At 30.9% G+C, this 19872-nt stretch overlaps 1 protein-coding gene and 1 long non-coding RNA gene across 2 annotated transcripts; both read right to left on the bottom strand.

The window, feature by feature from the left end:
- Nucleotides 1–1037: 1037 nt before the first annotated feature.
- LOC106679456 (uncharacterized) lies at nucleotides 1038–2480 on the bottom strand. The gene is made up of 2 exons (XR_010843127.1): nucleotides 1988–2480; nucleotides 1038–1215 (listed from the first exon to the last, which is right to left on the bottom strand). It is a non-coding gene; the product is annotated as an uncharacterized lncRNA (long non-coding RNA).
- Nucleotides 2481–7438: 4958 nt separating this feature from the next.
- Nucleotides 7439–12447, bottom strand: LOC106679628 (gem-associated protein 8). The gene is made up of 4 exons (XM_014418893.2): nucleotides 12061–12447; nucleotides 11760–11967; nucleotides 11610–11687; nucleotides 7439–7787 (listed from the first exon to the last, which is right to left on the bottom strand). Exons 1-4 carry the CDS (start codon nucleotides 12319–12321, stop codon nucleotides 7582–7584), a joined length of 753 nt encoding a protein of 250 aa, XP_014274379.1. The 5' UTR covers nucleotides 12322–12447; the 3' UTR covers nucleotides 7439–7581.
- Between the last annotated feature and the right edge of the window lie 7425 nt (nucleotides 12448–19872).

The raw sequence follows: 19872 nt of genomic DNA, 5'->3' as shown, positions 1-19872 counted from the left end.
GATTCAATTCGCAATCACGAGGCAGTGGCTTAATTCCCTCAGATACACACGACCCTGCTAACGGATATATGCGCAACCCTATACCTTTCCTTAATTTTTTCTTAATATTTTTCCTTCTTATCCTAGGTTACCATCGATATGAGTTCCCGGCAGATTAAAGTTTCTTTCTCTTCCCCCAAGAAAAATGTATTGAGCAAACGATCTCCTTACCCATTTTCTTTAGAACGGGTAATTGTTCCTGGTCATTAGATAAGGGAAAAATCTAAAGGCGGATCCACATGTTGGCCGCTCGCCACGAATCGGAGGCTTGTACAAATGCTCGATAAACAAAGAGCGGACCATCCACATGTCAGTGTTATTCAGAGAGGCAAGCATGGCGGGCGTACAAGTGGTTCTAGCCATTGCACTGGGATTATATTAGTTTTATTACAAAAAATGGAAATAAAAGGAAATTAAATATAAATAAATAAGATTAAATATAAAGCTTATTATAAACAGTAACAACAAACAGCTTCAACCTCCTAACAGCTCTCAGTTGCAACTAGGCAAAGAACAATGGTGGAGATTCTACACGAGCGCTCTCACGAACCCCTTTGATCTGTGTCCAAAAAACCGACTCTTGACGGATCGGCAATGAGCTTAGGCCAACTCGTTCAAGCCACCCATCCACATGCTGGCGCATGTATGAGTTCGCCTTGGCTTGGCCAACATGTAGAGGCCCCTTAAGGCAAAAGCTCTCTGACAAAATGTAGATCCCAGGTTTCCTCAGGAATTTTACCCTCAGTGCAATGAAATACTACCTGCCCAGTGGCCTCTGAAACGTTGCTGCTGTAACATTGGAAACCGACGTCCTTTCCTAGTTCAACGAGCTTCTCTCGACAACCCACGTGTCTCCTGAGAAGCGACCGATTTTAGTCCGGTAGTAACCATTTTCCTTCCAACCGCGATCTAATGGAGAAAGAGAACTTCTTGGTACGGTAAATAAAATAAATCTAGCTTCAATCGTATGTACTATACTTCTATATTTAAAAAGATAATTTATTTTTTATAAGTTTATTGATATAAATTTCTTGAATAAGAACTTTTCGCCGATTTATCTTTGAAGTATGTTTTTTCAATTCCTGAGGGAAATTGTTCACAAACACGGTACAATATGTTGTCGCCATTCAATGAACTCCTTCGTCTGTGCTCCTTCTCCTTCGGTGAATGACACCTCTAACAAAATGAAATTCAATTATGAGAAAAATTACTTTTTTTAAAAGTTAAAAGTATATTCTATATGTTATAACTGCAATGAAATGGATAGAAAAACATAAATTAAAAAAAAGTACACTCATTACTTGGTATTAGATTTGAAGATAAATGGATAATTCTTTTAAAAGGACAAATTTCATGAAATTGGAGAATCTCGAAAAAACTACATGAAAAAGATATTTCCTGTTACCCTATCCTTCCTTGTACAGTAGCGCGCACCCTCTAGCGACGACCTTTGGAATCCCCTCTGCGTGCCAACTTAAATATCTTTGTAGAGTCCTTATCAATTTTATGTTTCATTAAACGTCATAGTTTAATAAATAAGTTACGTTCATTTCTGATTTTTAAGTAATTGTAACTATTTGTGGTGTAAACTACTCGTAAACGAGACATAAATTTAGAAAAACGAAGGTACAACGTTTGTAAAGAATCAAGAAAAAAAAATTATCTACTATCAACTATATCACGAGGTATTGCACCTAACCTGTGCAAAACGTTTCCACAAGTATAGATGGCGTAAATAATGAATATGAGAGGAAACATTTATGTGAATACTCGTGATACTGTATAAACCTATGTTTTGTTTTTATTACTATTTTTTTTAACAAGCAAATATAATTAATATCATTCATAGACATCATTCAACCATACTGTTTCCAAAGCCTTTCTTTGATAAAACATAAACTATTACCACGTGTGTGTAGTTATTTAACAATTATAACTTTATACTCACCGTCTCGCTCGGCCTGTTTAATGAGGGATTATTAAAGCTCATTGTACTTTCTCTCCGTTTATAGTGCTTTCTTTCAGCACCAGAGGTTGAACTCCTTCTATGCCCATTCGTTCTGTGATTTTGTTCAGAATCTTTATGAAGGAGATTTAATTTCTGACCAAGGGTTGAAGAAATGGCGCAGATTAAATAGATTACCGTTTCATCTATTGATGGTCCTAAAAAACTAGATCTGGAAGGTTCATTTGTCTGATATCTGAAGTTCTTGGATTGTGCCGTGTCTCCACAATATACGCACTTCGACATAATTATAAACCAAAGTAAGGACCAGCTCATAAGTGAAAGTTCGGCTTGAGGATACTTTAATAATTCAACAAATATTTAATTTAAAGTATGCCTCATGAAGAAATCAGTCGAATTTTGTGATTCAAACAGTAAATAAGAAAATATATTCACTATTAACTTTGACTATATTTATTAAACATTACTTAACATAAACAGGTGTGTAATAGAAAACATATGTCATTACTAGTTATATCCATTTTGTTGAAGGATTATCAGCGCTCCTCCAAGAAGAGAATAGATAACGTTTGGTTTGTGTTGAACAGGGGATGTTTTTTTCTTACCCTCCTGTGAAAATAGATAATAATTAAGCACAATAAAATGTTAATGAGAAATGCTTTCTTCTTTTACCCAAAGGTATTTTAAGGGGGACAACAGGGGATGATAAAACCCTGCTCTCTTTCTATACAAAAGTGAAACCAAGGAGAGCAATCACTTGGCCAGACAGATTACCCTCCCCTTAGATTTTAAATCTAATTTTCAAAGAGGTTTTTGGTGAGGTCAAACAAATCAGATAATTCAGACTTCACTGGAAATATCTTGCAGTAATATGGCTTCCTGCTGGTCTATACTGTAACTACCACAGCCACCGAAACCGCTATAGCCCGGCATGGCGCAACCTACCAGCTAACATGTGAACTATTACTATCATCAGGCAAACTCCAAAACAGCTATAACGATTTTGATTAAACTGGGTGAATCAATGAGCAATTAAGCGGTCTTTAATAGTAGATAGGTTTTATGCTAATTTGAATAGAATAACGGGGCTTATTGCCAAATTTTCAAAAAATCTTCCTCTAAAGTACTTTTAATTTTGTTCATTTAAAATAAATAAAAAGTTCTCATTCTTAGCAATAATACACAATGTATAAATACAAAATATTAAAGAATTATACGAGTAATTGAAGGAGAAAGAAGGATAAAATAGATACATCAGATTGGAACGAGAAATAACGAGACCGAACGATCTTTCCCGATCGCATGACTACCTTGTTATCATTAAACTGTTGTATTCTTGGAAGGAACATTTGTATTTGTAATTCCCCTCTCCAGAAACCCCAATATACTAACTTTTATTGTAACATAAAAATAATTTGTTCATAATTTAGATCCCAAGATTTTTATTTTTTGAAAATCACAAATATAGCAATAACTTCAATTCTAGCTCACTGACCTACACAAAAACTAGGATCATAAGTTGGTTAGTAAGTGAAAGTTGTGAGATATGGGCACCACACCTCACTTTTTTTTTTAAGGGAATTTATCTCTCAACTGTTTTTTGTCCTAAGAGAATTTAACTATCTTCCAACAGATATAAATAATTTACCATAAAGTACAAACTGAGTATAACACCTATAAACTAACTTTTCATCATAATTTTTTTTCTGCTTTCCCTTGGAAATTTTTTATATTAAAAAAAAGCTAAAATGCGCCATTTTGGTACTACAATAAAAATGTTTTTCAGCAATTACGCACAAACCTATACTTACACCCTAGCAAGAAATAGGAGCACTGCTGAGAAATTAGTAGTATTTGCCCTTCCTTCTCATTTTTATCAGTTCTCAAGCAGTGTGGGTCGCATCTGTCAGAATGACGGCAGGCATTGTTTTAATTGATCTGCTCGATCTCAAATATTTTTTATACTAAATAATTTTACTTTGCTTTTATAAAACTAGAAGGATCATGTACAAAAATGGAATAAATGACACACTCCAATGACATTAACCAAAAATGATCCTTTCTGAGTTTTTGTCCCTCTTGAGCGAGACCAATGAGTGGAGTTTAATCGTTTGATCAAATTAAAGTTATAATAATTTTAATAACAAAAAATAATCTTAATGAATTAACCATAGCTTATTAATACTTAATAGATAACATATTTATTATGTCAATAAACAAAACACAGAATTGATAGGAAAGATCATAGTATAGGTCATATCTGAAAACAATAGAACTTGTAGTCGGACACATAATACATAAGTACTGTTTTTTATTTATTTATTTTTTAAAATAGAATTTGAATGTTATAACATATTTTGAAAAAATATAATTGATATAAATAAAACAATAACATTAATTATACATTATTTTGGCTATCGGATTATAAAATGAGAAATAGATGCAGTAAATATTGTTATGGTAATACTTTAAATATAAAATAATTGGTTGTACTGTTACAAATCAAATTCAAAGTGCTTATTTGTTAAAACTTTATTATATCTATTTTCAGGAAATAAATTTTTAGCATTTTTTCACTTTTTTATTCCTTTTTTACATGTCAATGTTTCAGGCTCCTCTGCCCATTATTCAGTTCTACAAATAGAAATATTTCAAATCAACATTTTACAATTAACATATAGTTACTATCGATAAATTTGATATTGCACCTTAATAAATATTTTTTACATATTTACATAAAACAATTCCATATTTAAATACATATAAGAGGAGAAGATGGTTGGGAGTGCGGTCAAATTGAAACACAAATAAGTTGGTGTAACCTATTTAATTGTGCCACCGTTTCAGCTAGAGTTTCTAGCCTTCTTCAGGGCTAAGAACAGAACAAGATAACAACAACAATAAGTATAGAAAATAAAAAATAAAATATAAACAGAATGACATAAAATGAATAATTTTACAGAATAGAATTATTAAAATGAAGTGATGAGAGAAGTGGGAAATAAAATGTATATATAGGTAATTGAAAAAGTGGGTAAATTAACATATGAAATAAAAATGAAGTTATATAATGCAAAGAAGTATGAACATATTAGTTATTAATAATTTAAAAATTGAAATATGGAAAGAAATAGAAAATTGAGAGAAAGAAAATATATGTAACCATAATAATCATACAGTACAGGTTCGTTTTATTTTTTTTCCTTACTTTATTTTACCACCCCTTCTTTTCTCCACTTTCCCTTCTTTTCACTATAGAGAACATAACTAATAACGTAGGTAAGGAAAATGGAGAAAAGAAGGGGTGGTAAAATAAAGTAAGGAAAAAAAATAAAACGAACCTGTTAGCTTGGAAATCAAACGCCTAATGGTGTACTGCACCAATAACGGACAAACTCTGAATTAAAAAAGCCATTACAAGAATGACCAAGTGTTTTTAAAGAGGAAACGTTACGCGAGGAAAAAAAATAAATAATAAAAAGTAGAAAATATTAAGAGGAAAAAAGCGTATGAGAGGGTGACGACAAAATACATATACATCGTTTCATTAATCTATGATCATTTTAAAAATCTAAAAAGTTTCTTCAGATTTAGCCAAAAAAATCTTAATGATTGTTCATATTTTTTAATTAATAATTTTTTTAATTAAAAAAATAAAACTGTTTAGGTAAATATTATTTTAACAGCAAAAAAAGAAAGATAAAAAAAGAAGCTGGTTAATAAAAAAATTAGGACTTATATCTGTTGGGAATATATAAAAATGATTTTTGATCTTAAATGACAAATGTTCACAAATTAATGATAAGAAAAAATATGAACAATTACTAAGATTTTTTGGCTCAATCTCGAGAAACTTTTTTAATGATCATAAATTAATAAAATGATGTAAATGTATTTAAATATGAAATTGTAATATGTAAATGTGTAAAAAATATTTATTAAGGTGTAATATCAACTTTGTTGATCATAACTAAACATTTTTTTTATTTATTGATATTTACAACTGTACATTATAATACATTTAGTAAATTTTATTTCGGGTAAAATGGAGAACAGGGGTGTAGAGAAACTACCTATTGGTAGTACTCTAATGATGTTTTACATTAGCAGGTCTCATGGCCATCATCTTTTCAGGCGCCTTGGAAGATTGTCAGGAATGGAAGAGGAAGCAAGGTTAGAAACTAGTGGGTTTGAGAGGTTAGGGAGTTTATAATGGAGGGTCTTTATGTATGATTTTATTTGTGACAAAGTAAGGAGCATTAAGGATTTTACAAAGCATTTCGGATTGTGAGGAATGGATACGAAGAGGAATTCAAAGGTTTAATGGAGCTTCTAAGCTCAACACTGTATGTCCAGATTGGCCTTATTAGAGTCATGTAGATCAGTCTTTTGTAATCAACTTGAAGTTTAGACTGTCTAGTAAGTGCTGTACTAGTCAAAATCGACATGCTGTTTCAGTCTTGTGTGAGGATTCCAGATTAGTCATTTGTTCAGATGTAGTCTAAGGTAGCGGCTCTGTTCCACAGAGGTAACTATATGTAAATGTATTTCAAATGTATAAAAGGAATAAATGAGTGAAAAAAAAGGGTGAAAACTAATTTCCTGAAAATAAATGTATTGAAGTTATGGTAATAGATAATATAATAACAGTAATAGCTATGGTTTATTTTATAAATTTGTTTGTGTTAACGAAAAAAATAAATCAGTACCATCTGAGGTCAATATTGAGATCAAAACATTGACAGGTAAGATTCCAACAGGGCAGTTTGTGCCCGAGATAGTCAACTACAATAGACAAATCCTGGGCCAGCCCACAGTTGATAGTATAGAGAAGAATTTTGTCAACTTAAGGGATAATCATGATGTTGTGTTAAATGTTATAAGTATAGGATTGTGAGCAGCCCTATTTAAAGTCATGTTAAATGCATGAGAGCTCCTAACGGATTTTCTGAGCAGCTTTGTTTAGTAACCTTTCCTTCAAAAACTTCTTGTTATTGTTTACTTTTAAGTTTTTATTGGGACTAAAAGGTGTAAAACCTAACAGTCATCAACACCCATTAAAACCTGTAAGTTTTGATTAAAGTAACTTACTATAACATGCCTAAAGTGAGTGAAAAGGGATAGTTATATGAAAGATGTCTTGTTTAAAAATGTCCAAAGCAATACTAACACAATCAAAACACAAACTACGAGCAAGTAACCTAACAGGGCAAATAAAAAACAGTGACAAGTTCAGCTGGTTTGTTGCATGATGGCATTCTCCATTTAACAGACTCTCAACCATGTTATATCGTTTTAACATGGTAAAAGAAGGAGATATTTCTTCATTTTACATAACTTTTTCTATTTAACACGCTTTAACATGTTAAACTAAAGATCATGAATACCACTTTAAGTAGGATTTAAATCTATTTCTAGAAGTTGATAGTCCAGTGGGGCATTCCTCTCCCTTGCGCATTAAATTACTTCCTTCTTAGCAGATATGTCTCATTAGCAGAAAATGAAACAGGCTGCCTCTGCCAAATAATTTAAATTTTCCAAAGTTCAAACTAAACTTGTAAGCAAACAAAAATATTTTATTTATTATTGAATTGTATTTTTAATGGTAAACATGGCCAAAAAGCTGGCTTATATACATCACAATTCTTATTAAATGTTAATTGAAGAGCTGTTTCCATTCCTAATATCATGGGTGAAGACTTCCCGTACAGATTAGACATTTCCGAAATCCTCTTTTCATCAATCGTTTTCTCTTTAGGTGTTTGACATTCTTCTATATCATCTGAAAAAAAAAAAAGGTTATAAATATTAATGGCAATTTATAATAAAATTTTGTGAAAATACATAATTTTTTTTATTATAAAGAAAATATAATACATAATTACACACTTACTAAACATTATAGGTCGCATGATATCTGACAGACAAAAACAATTTTATAAGAGAATAACATCGTTCTAATGAATAAATTATTCAACTTAATAAACTTTAAATATAATACCAGGATAAGGAACGATAAATATAGTTTCAAATAAAATACAGCCAGTATATATGATCTTTAGTGCAAGATTCTATAACATTTATACTAAATTTTGGTTAAATATTAATTAGGTTTAATTGAAGAATATAGCCCTCACTACATTAATCCTTACAATAGAAATAATGGAATTTTCAACTAACACTACAAATTTATTTATTCAACAAATTCATAGAATGAATTTTTTTTTGTGTGTGTTCTAGATCAGAATTAATTAATGAGATCTTCAAAATCTCAGGAAAAAAATAATTAAAAAATTGGGCATAAAAGTGAGAATAATAAAAGCTTTGGGAATAGTCTGCTATCAAATTATAATTTCTAAACTTTTCACTATATTTCAATGAAATGAAGCATACTGATAAGCTAAGTCAACTTTATAATAATAGTAATCAACACAATATCAATACCAAAGATCATGTTATATAAAAAATTTCAAAGGATTCCTGAAGAAAAATTTTAAATCAATAAATTGCTCTAGCTTATATAATTCTATTGCATTCAGGAATGATTTTTTATCCAATGAAATGAAATGAATCGACTAACCTTTTATATAATAAACGTCATTAACTTCTAAGAGACTCAAAATTTGTTGTTTAAAACCAATTTCTATTAATGGCCTTTCACATTAGAGTGACTTTGAAGAAATTGTTACTATTACATAGTAAAGGATGGTGGAAGAAGGTATCTAGAACAACAGTTTTCCGTTGTAAACTGCACAGTAATAGAAAATTTACAGCCCATTGGCATCTGTCAGACATCAGCAACCAATAAACGGGGTATTCATGATATTGTGTTAAATCCATAATGTTTTACCAAATTAAATGTTAAAAGTATAGGATTGTGAGCAGCCTTATTTAAAGTCATTTTAAATGTTAAATAAATAAGAGCTCCTAGCGGATATTCTGAGCAACTTGTTTTATAACCTTTCCTTTCAAAACTTCATGTTATTGTTTAATTCTAAGTTTTGTTTAAAGTCATTTATTTGATTTGACTTAATTACTAAATTAGAAGGTTGTGAGAAAGTTTGGCAACTGAGTGTCCTTGTTGATCTTCTGACTTGTGAGGAAGAAAATCAAGATCAGCTAATTGATAACTGTCATTACATTATTATCATTATTGTCATATATTGCTTAATTAGTTTTAAAAACATCCAAAACAATACCAACACAATCGAAACCCAACTAGGAGTAAGTAACCTATCACAACAACTAACAAAATGGTAACGAGCTCAGCTGGTCTGTTGCGTGACATCATTCTCCATTTTACAGACCTAGTAACAGACTCTCAACCATTTCTCCATTTAACATGAGTTTTTCCATTTAACAGGCATTACCATGTTAAACTAAAGATCATGAATACCCTTAAAGTATTAAGCCAACTTTAACATAACTCTTCACACTTAATAATTAAATCTAAAAATGATTTCCTTTTTCATAAAAAAAAATTTGATTACCTACTTTACAGAAATACTTGTTTTAAATTTTTAGTGAATAAAAAATCATTAAATAGTATGTATGGTAATATTTCTTTCTTATTCTTCAGAAAGAGACAGCAATCTATAGCCTTCCTTGAAAACGTCTGGCAATTCACAAGTTTCTTTATTGTGAATTTTTATGGAGCCTTCCCCCACCAACTCAAATAGGAAAGGTTTGCTAGAGTCCCTTCTCAAAGGCAGGGATTGTTTTGACAGTTTGCAGATGGTTCTGAGCTTGGTTTACGGTCCCTTGGAACATATGTCTGAACAGTCAGAGAAATGGCATTGGCCTCCATGAAACGCCAAAACGATACAGTTTGCTGACTGTCAAACCAGTGCTTGGAACAAATCTATTAACAACCTCAAAAGCAACATAAACACCACAATCATTATTAATATCAGCAACTGTTGCCTTTAGACAGCTTTTAAGGTAGTTAGTATGTTGATGTCTTGTCTCCATATGCTTTCCTGATAATTTGGTTAAACTAAATAATTGTAGGTGTTACAGATCATTAAGGAACCATGCATTGAATGCAAATCAACACTTTAATTTTTAAATTTAATTATTAAGTGTGAAGAGTTATGTTACTTTAAGGGTATTGTATCTTTAGTTTAACATGGTAATGCCTGTTAAATGGAAAAATGTTTCCTTCTTTTACCATGTTAAACAATATAACATACAACATGGTTGAGAGTTGAGGGGTTTTATATAATATATAATATGAATATTTTTTTGGATGTTTTTCCAATCATAATATATTACTAAAGGAAGACACAAATATGAAACGTAAAAATAATATACAAGCTCAAGTAGAGGCTAATAAATAAGCATTACCAGTTAATTGAAATAGAATATAGTTGAATAATTTAATTACCACACAAATGAAAAAAAATATACCCACAGATTCTAAAAAAAAAAAAAATAATTGGCAAATCTTTTCACTAGTAGTGCTTCGTAAGAACACAGTACTTTAGTAACTGAAAAAGTCACAAATTACATCATTTATCATAAGTTAATCCCATTACAGAACCAAATATACTGCATTTCAAAACATTAAAATTAAGAAAATTGTTGATCTGTTTCATAACAAATTTAAACTAAAGAGGTAGTTTTTTTTCTGAACAAAATAATTATTATATCTCAAATATGACTTTTTAGAAGACAACACGTTCTTAAAAAGCATGTCAGAACAGAGCTGTCAAATTATTTGCCTTTAATAAATTTTCTTACAAAGTAAAACAAATTTAATAAGAAACAGTCTCAGTCTAAGAAAAAGGATAACCTAAGAAACGAGTACCTTCCAAATTTGAAAATCCCAAACTGGGCAATGCTCGATCATGCGCATCAATCTGGAACTCTGTTACACTTTGGCATTACCAGGTTCAAGACTGCCTCTTGGAACACAGCCAATAGAATTTAGCTTGTTTTTTTGGTCAAATTTCTTATTATTTTTTTTTATCACTTAACCTGGTACTAATGTCTAGTCTTTAAATCTGATTCCGTTCATAAAAGTACTGATGGAATTTAATACAAAAGTTTCTGTAAATTTCCATTATAAAAGAATACTTTTTAATTTAACAATTCTTTAAGTATTAAGTTTCTAAACAAAATTTCCGAAATAAGTAGATTTTGTCTAAAACAACAAATGGAACACAGCAAGAATAACTAAATAGTAATATTAAAGTATTAGTTCTGAAGCATTACTCCAGCATAGTGGGTGGTCATGTGATCACTAATATACAATGATTAAACTGTAACCCTTTCTTTCTTTATAACCTGCCATTGTAAGGTGATCTGTATTTAAAAAAATTTAGGTTCCAACCATAACTGAATAAAATCTGCTGGGAGCTTGTATATCACTTGAACAAGTGAAAATCAACAGTAGTTATACAATTAAAGTAGTAATTATGACCACATGTTCACCCACAATGCTGGAGTAATGCTTCAGAACTAATACTTTAATATTACGATTTAGCTTACTAACCAATAATAATAGGATGTATACCACTACATACCCATGTTAAATTGCAGTAGAGCTTCTTAAATGATACCATATTTTTTGGTATAAACATAATATTCAAAATAAACCTACCTCGCCCTACATCTTTTTCAGGTGCTTCCTCAACTTCTTTAGACTCGTTTGAAACCATCTCAGCTTCAGCTTTCAACCCTATTAAGAAAATAAACCTCTAACTTTCAGAATGAACACATAATTAATTAAAAAACAAAAATAAAGACTTACTCATGGCTTCTTTATGTTTCATACTTTGTTCAAGGAAATCCATCATTTCTTCAGTTACTTCGAATTCTTCTTCTTCTTCTTCCTCCACATCTTCATCATAAAGTGAATCATGATATTCACTGTTTGATTCATTGGAAAAATCTACAACGTTGCTAGTTAAAGAACTAGTTGTCTGTGTCCCACTAAGAGGAGTACTTAAAGCTTTGGCCTAATTTACAAAAACAAAAAAATATTCTGATTAGTAATCCAATCAACTTACTCTACTCACCTATAAGTAAATAAATTAATAATTCATATGTACATTAAATATAAAAGAGGTTTCTGGAGACAAATGACAACTATTAATGTAATTCAAATAATTCCTCTGCCAATGTATGACATTGTTATAATTCTTCCAATAAGATTCTCCATTCATCGTAGCTAATTGAACTGGCGTAAGATCGTTTCTCTTAGTATGAGACTTCTGATATTTAAACTTCCTTCTATTACCTCTTCGCTTCTTAGATCGTTTTCTGTTCTTATTTTTTTTCTTGTTGCATTTCTGCTCACTACTAATTTTCATAACTACAAAACGAAATATTCTAAAACCATAAGGCTATAAGAAAATACGAGAAACAACCATAAACATACTATATATTCAAAAAAAATATTTATGTTCAACTACATCTAACAATTCAAACGACGACCATAGTTGATACACAAACTAATCGATGTAACATCGATGTACAAGTTTGTATCAGACTCCTGTTACTTAATTATTTATTAAATCTTTAACACATTTATAAAATTTTAAAAAAATTACATTTATCCTTCCATTTCTTTTTATATTATCCAGGTCTCCTCCCTTATCAAGAATTTATACGATTATTATTAATATTCAGGGAATTTTCGATCGGAGTGAGTTATAGACGTACTATTATCAAAAATAGGCCAAAAAAATCCTAAAGATTGACAGTAACCCTCCACCAAAACCCTAACCTTCGTTTGATCTTACTCAATACCACATTTATTTATGGCTTGGCCCTCACATCTCGGTAACATGAGTGTTCGCGAAAGTGGGAAACCACGCTACCCTGTGTTGGAACCTACTGCTTTAAACAAATGAATTTACCCTTATATCTGTAACTGTGTAACCTGCTCGCTCTTCTCTCGTTCTGTCACCGTTCTCCCTTACTTTTCAGTGTTTCCCATGCTCTGTGGTGAGTTTCCTCACTCCTATCCAAGGAGAAGGGGATTAAACCAACTACATCCCTGTGGAAGACTGCAAAGGCCATGTAGTACGGCTAATTTATTATCCTCTTCTTGGTAAACAACCAATTCTAACCAGATTGGGGAAGGGGAGGCAAGTTTTCATTCCTTTGGTTTGACGTGAAATAAAAGTTAACCCTCCCCCCCTTAGGAACCCTACTGGTCATATACCTTGCTCCTGCCTGTCATCCTTAACTTCAATCTCTCACACCATCCTCCTACCAGGTTTACAGAAGGACCAGCTGTTATCTTTTATTCTGGCTCTAATGTTCGAACATTAGTTTCCACCACAACTTTTCAAACAATGCAGCCAATATAATGGCCACATCATCAATGTAAACCTTGAAGGGGACCCACTCTTCTTCTGGCCCATCCAATGGTTGTTAATAACTGATTTCCACAGAGCAGATGGAGCCCTTGGATAACACCTTTCCACAGTGTAGCGACACACTACCTGCTGGTATAGACTATAACTATTATAGCTGTCGAAACCATTATCGCTTCCTCTTGAGACGAAGATCTTCAGTTTGTTTCACCTGGGAGCACCCCTATGTATTCTCTTCCCCACTGATGGTGCTGTTAAGGTACCTTTTTGGAATAATAAATAAGACTTTCAGTACATTCCTCCATCTAATTTTTTTATAAGTAGAGTCTTATTTAATACTAGTACCCTGTTGGTCACCTCTTCCTTCCTCTACTTTTTATCCTCCTCTCCTAGGACTCAGTAGCCAGTGATCGCTAGGCCTACATAGCTCCTTCCTATCTACAGGAATAGCACCCTGTAGGACGAAGGTACCTTCCTTCATGTCCTGGCCGCTGGCTACCCTCCAGACTAGCATTCCTACTTCCTACCTACAGGAATAGTAGTACCTGGTAGGACAAGATTACCATCCTTAGAGATATTACAGCTATCACTCCTTAAGTCTCATCCTGTCTAATTATTTCCTAATCAATAACCTTATCTCTTTTGAACACTCATTGTCAATGCCTTCTGGTCGAGCATATATAATATTATCTATTGGAGTCAGATTGAATACAACCACCTCGACCACAGTACCTTCTAATTCATGTAAGCTATCTCAAATCTTCAATGTCTACTTCTAGAATTAGACCCTCAAAATGTTTTAAAAGTTTCTGTGAGCCTCACACTTGTGCAACTAATAGAGTATATTCAACCACCAAATGCTATTGAAGGTGGAAGATAAGTCAAACGAAAAGCAAAAATACTTCTTTGCCCTTTCTTCAATATACACTCTCAGCAGAGCATCAGCTGCAATGGCCTGTTCTTGATAAAACTGGTCATAGACTCTTGATGTAGGTTCTTCATAACTTTGCTCATGACGGAGAAAAGACATATAGGCTTCTAAGATTTGGTTGATTGCTTATCCTTGTCTTCTCCTTTGCAAATGAGCTTGTTTTTTCCAGTTTCTTAGGTAGTATCCCCTGACCAAACAGATAATGAACACTTCCAACAGCATTTCTGCAAAATATAGGATAATATTCTTGAAGATGGTAGCATCAATTGTGTTTAAACCTTGATAAGTATTTTTCCTGGCACCGTCAGCACAAATACCTCATGTATTCTAAGATTTGCAAAATCCATACCTGTCAGTGTATCTCACAAATCCCTCTTCTTCATTATTTTGGAATGGATTATTGTTGAGAAAAGTCTATACACAATAAACATCATTGCCACCTATTCTATGGTAAATCCCAGGCAGTTCCGAACTTCAATGCTGTAATTACCTGCTGTAGAGTCTATTTTCCCTTACCTATTTTTTACAAAATATACCAGAGGCTCTTTAATGACTCTAAGATGGTGAACTCTTTACAAGCCTTCTGTTTTCATGAGTTCACATTGATTTGATATGTCCCAACATTGATTTGTAGACTATTCTTCTGATATAACCATCTTATACAATACAACCAAACTCATCTTGGTTCATCCATAGAACTGAAAATTGTTGTTTCAGTGCTGATTACCATTTAGATGATTTGTTCCTTATCCATCCAAACAAATTTTAGTAATCCTAATGCTATCACTTAAATTTTTTTTTACTGTCTACAAGTTATACCAATCGGTATTATATAGCCATCTGAATTCTCTGGTTGTCCCCTCTTTTTTTAGGTTAAGCAAATGTTAAACAAATACCACAAAATGCTTTGTTTTAGAAGATCTTGAGGCTTTCTCCTATCCTCAACATAAACGGTCATGTCTTGTACCAGTAAAGAACAGTAAATATTCTTCTATATTTTAACTATCACATTTCTGGGCAGAAGAGAAGGCATGACTTGTGTAATTTTCTGATGGATAAATTACACCACAATTCTGAGACCACTTGCAAATTTGTTTTCCTTCTGATATTGTATAAGATATTTAATTCTCAGCTTGTTTTCACTTATTTCCTTACAACTATATATTGTTTTATTTGTATTAATTTCCAGACCTTAGTTCATAAAAGCTGCCTTTTTACCATACTGAGATACTTTACTACACAGTTAAACATTTTTTTGTATGAATTATCTTTCTAATGAATGAGTTTCTAGTGCTAACTGTGGGAGAGAGAGGGGGGTTAACACCCTGTTTTAGAAATTAATAGATCTAAAACTTCTAAGAATAAATATTTCAGACATTTTTTCTGGATTAATTAATTACTCATTTATATTCCCTGCTATGTTAAAATAAATAAATCCTTAATGTCTCTGTTTTATTGAAAACTTGATTTTTTCTTTATCACAGTCAACCATCATTAAAAATTTGTACTTTTAAAAAGTATACCAACTCTTTTCAACAGAGATATTAATCTCAATTGCATTAATAATAAGTATTTAAATCTTTAATTACTTAATTTATCACAACACAATAAACAGGAATCTTTACAAGCTTCTCAGTGAGATTCTTTTCTTTTTTTACTAAACAAATTAATTTTAAATTTTCTACTGAAACAAGATACTTTTTCTGTAAAATATGGATACTTCTATAGCAACGCTACCTCTGAGCAAGCTAAAGAACTAACACCTCCATTATATCTCCCTATTAGTTATACTTGTACTAAAATCTAGACAATAAAAGACCTCTGCTGTAAATGGATGAATATCTCTTAATAAATTTTTAAGGAATATTACATTAAATTGAGTAAAGCAGAAGTTGACTATGGATTATAAACTATCTGGTAGCTTCTTTGATTTCCATATTATATTAATTTATTTTCTTTTTTTACTTGAATATATTATTTAGTAAATTAAAATTTATGATGAAAAAAAAACCATTGTTAATAACATTGGATGTAATAAATCTTTGTTTTGATAAATTTATGTTTTCTATTCTTTCATATTATGCTATATCTTTTTATTAATTATTTATTACTAGTTAATTGGGTTGTGAAAGGTCCGATACATAGTGTGTTTAAAACGTTTAATAGGAGTTTGTAATTAGTGGCGTTGTGTAAGAATATAGATGGTATTTTTATGGAATTGGGTTTAACATTTGGGTGATTATTTTTGTTATTACCAGTACTTGGTGTTTTTCTTGTATGCTTATCGGATGTAAGGTCTATTTCGGATAACTGATTAAATGAACCACCATCATCAGAAAAGTGTGCGAGGTTCTAGAAAAAACCAGGTGAATTGTTCAATTCAATGCCTGATTGCATTAATTACATTAGAAACCAAATGAGAAAAAACAACATGAAAATAGCAGAAATAAAAAAAAAAAAGTAAACATCAAGATAGAACATTGTTCTAGTAAAGTTAAAGGCCAACTGTAATTTTATGTTAAAAAAGATGTGTTAAATGTGGTTCATAAAGGTTTTTTGATATCTAAGAATAAAAGTTTTTTTTTTATAAAAATGAACAATACAAAGAAAATAAATTTTGCTCCCATGTTTGAAAAAATCCCCGAATCAAATTGGTTAAACAGAAAATTTTTCACTTCAATAAGCTTATTGTTTTAACACATTTTTTTCTGTTACACTCTGAACTTAGTTACAAAATAACTTATTTATACATTTTTTTTTTTTTAAGATTTTCTTTTTTCATTGACCATGTGTAATAATAAAAAGAAGATGATCCAAGTTTGCGGTCAAAAGAAAAACTCGAACAGTAATAGAATTATTCAAGTGAGCCAAAGTTTCGCCACACGTCGCAGGGATTCATCAATTCGAAAATCACTCAAAAGTGGGGCGAAACGTCAGAAAATGAATAGTTGTTGACTATTTTTGTTTCTCTTTTGACCACAACCCTGACATCTTCTCCATAGTAAGCATTAATTGTTCGATACCATTCATTAATTGTCTGATACCTTTTTTTAATTCTTGTTTATTTATACTTTTCATAGTAAATCTTAGTTTTATTTACTTTGTTCATTTTTATACAGATTTTCAGATATTTTAAATAATAAATATTCTATATTTTAAATCATATTATCAATTCTGTCCATTCTTGGTTTGTTAAATTTTTTTTTACTGAAATTCAGGGGATTAGTGAAGAATCCAGATTAGAAATGCAGTGGATACTTAAGACTTAACTCTCTTGTTCTTTTTTAGTGGAATTAATTTTTTATTCTTACATATCGACAAAAACCTAAGAAAAAACTTTATAGGGGTATTCATGATCTTTAGTTTAACATGTTAAAGTGTGTTAAATGAAGAAATATTTCCTTCTTTTACCATGTTAAAATGATATAAAATTTCACGTGGTTGAGAGTCTGTTACTAGGTCTCTTAAATGGAGATGAAGTCACACAACAGACCAACTGAGCTCGTCACTTTTTTTTTGTCATGTTAACTTACTTGCACATGGTTTGTGTTTTGATTGTGTTAGTATTGTTTTAGATGTTGTTAAAACTAATATAGCAATGGATGACAATAATGTAATGACAGTTGTCAATTAGCTCATCTTGATTCTCAACAACACAAGTTAAGAGATCAACAAAACACCCAGCAGCCAAACTTTCACACAACGTATACATACTTTTCACTTACTTTAGGCATGTTGTGATAAATTACTTAAATCAAATCTTAGAAGTAAACAATAACATGAAGTTTTGGAAGGAAAGGTTATAAAACATGTTAATTAAAAAATCCACTAGGAGCTCTTAAGCATTTAACATGATTTTAAATAGGGGTACTCACAACATCATGAATCATATTAAGCACATATTTTTTAACATAAAATTCCAGTTGGCTTCTAACTTTACTAGAGCACTGTTCTATAGACTAATCCAGATTAGAAAACAGTGTTAAACAGAACATTTTTCACTTCAATAAGTTTATTGTTTCACCGTTTTTTCTGTTACACTCTGAACTTATTTACAAAATAACTAATTCATACTTTTATTTTTTTGAAGATTGTTGATTGACCCTGTGTAATAATAAAAAGGAAGATGGTCCAAGTTTGGTAAAAAGATAAACTCAAACGGTAATAAAATTATACAGTGTGATCCAAAGTTTCACACCATGTCGCAGGGCTAAAACAGATACAAACACTAAAATAAGATAAAGTAAATAACATGAAATAAAACTAAACTAAGGTGTGGCTAATTATGATTTAAAATAAGTAAAATTTACATAAAAATAACAAAGTAAATTGAAAAAAATAAAAATAAGATCTACAGTGAAATGTAAAAATTAAATACTGGAAGATTTCTGATGACATGGTTTCTTTTCATCTCTTAATTTGTACTTTCTTTAATAATTCTTTTTATTTGTTACTATTTCCGTTTTCATTTATTGTTTATAACCTTTAATTTTTCTTTTATTGTATATTATTTTTACGTTTCATTGTATACCCTTGTAATTTTCCATATACTTTTTTATTTATGTTAAGTATTCGTATCTTTTTTAGCCATGACGAAGCCTTGTAACATGGGGCGAACTGTTGGCTCAAATAAAAATAGCACAAAATATTACTATTTGAGTTTAATTTGACCCTACCCGGTCCATATTCCATTTATTAAAAATTAAATAAGAATTACAAAAGCTATTAGATAATTAATAAAAACAGAAATAATCGCAAATAAAAAAGAAATATAAAAATACAGTACATAATAAAGTATGGAAAAAAAGGGAATAAGAATAAGTCAAGAAAATAGGAAATGCAAGTAAGCATTAATACCTTTTTGTAATTCTTGTTTATTTATACTTTTTAATGTACATCTTATTTTTATTTACTTTGTTCATTTTTATATAGATTTTCACATATTTTAAATCATACATAGCCTCACTTTAGTTTACTTTTATTTCATGTGATCTATTCTCTTACTTTGTTACACTATTTTAGTTGTTTTTATCTTTTTTAGCCATGATGAAGTCCTGCTAAATGGGGCGAAACTTTAGCTCACATTAAATAATTGAATTACTAGGGGTATTCATGATCTTTAGTTTAACATGTTAAATGGAGATATATTTCCTTCTTTTACCATGTTAAAATGATATAACATATAATATGGTTGAGAGTCTGTTCCTAGGCCTGTTAAATGAAGAATGACGTCACGCAGACCAACAGAGCTCGCCACCGTTTTGTTTGTTGTTGTGTTAGGTTACTTGCTTGAAGTTTGTGTTTTGATTTTGTTGGTATTGTTTTGGATTTTTTTAAAACTAATAAAGCAATGGCTGACAATATTAATAATGCAATGACAGTTCTCAATTAGCTTATCTTGATTCTCTTCCTCACAAGTCAGAAGATCAACAAGGCACTCAGTAGCCTTTCGATTTTCACTTACTTTAGGCATGTAATAAATTATTTTAATCAAAACTTACGAAATAAACAATAACATGACATTTTGGAAGGAAAGGTTTTAAAACAAGTTGCTCAAAAAATACACTAGGAGCCGTTGTGCATTTAACAAATCATGAATACCCCTATTT

The sequence above is a fragment of the Halyomorpha halys genome, unplaced genomic scaffold (genome assembly GCF_000696795.3).
Source record: "Halyomorpha halys isolate HHAL.00 unplaced genomic scaffold, Hhal_1.1 Scaffold13.1, whole genome shotgun sequence".
Lineage (NCBI taxonomy): Eukaryota > Metazoa > Arthropoda > Insecta > Hemiptera > Pentatomidae > Halyomorpha > Halyomorpha halys.
The sequence above is the reverse complement of the archived record's forward strand: the minus strand, read 5'-3'. Positions and strand labels throughout refer to the sequence as shown.

What these genes read in the sequence shown, in the direction of transcription:
- LOC106679628 (XM_014418893.2), bottom strand. Translation starts at nt 12,321, where the DNA reads ATGAAAATTAGTAGTGAGCAGAAATGCAACAAGAAAAAAAATAAGAAC. An exon ending in AAACCTCTTTTATATTTAAT is followed by an intron (nt 11,968 to 12,060) that starts GTACATATGAAT and finishes TTTGTAAATTAG; the next exon opens with GCCAAAGCTTTAAGTACTCC. An exon ending in TGAAAAAGATGTAGGGCGAG is followed by an intron (nt 7,788 to 11,609) that starts GTAGGTTTATTT and finishes TTTTTTTTTCAG; the next exon opens with ATGATATAGAAGAATGTCAA.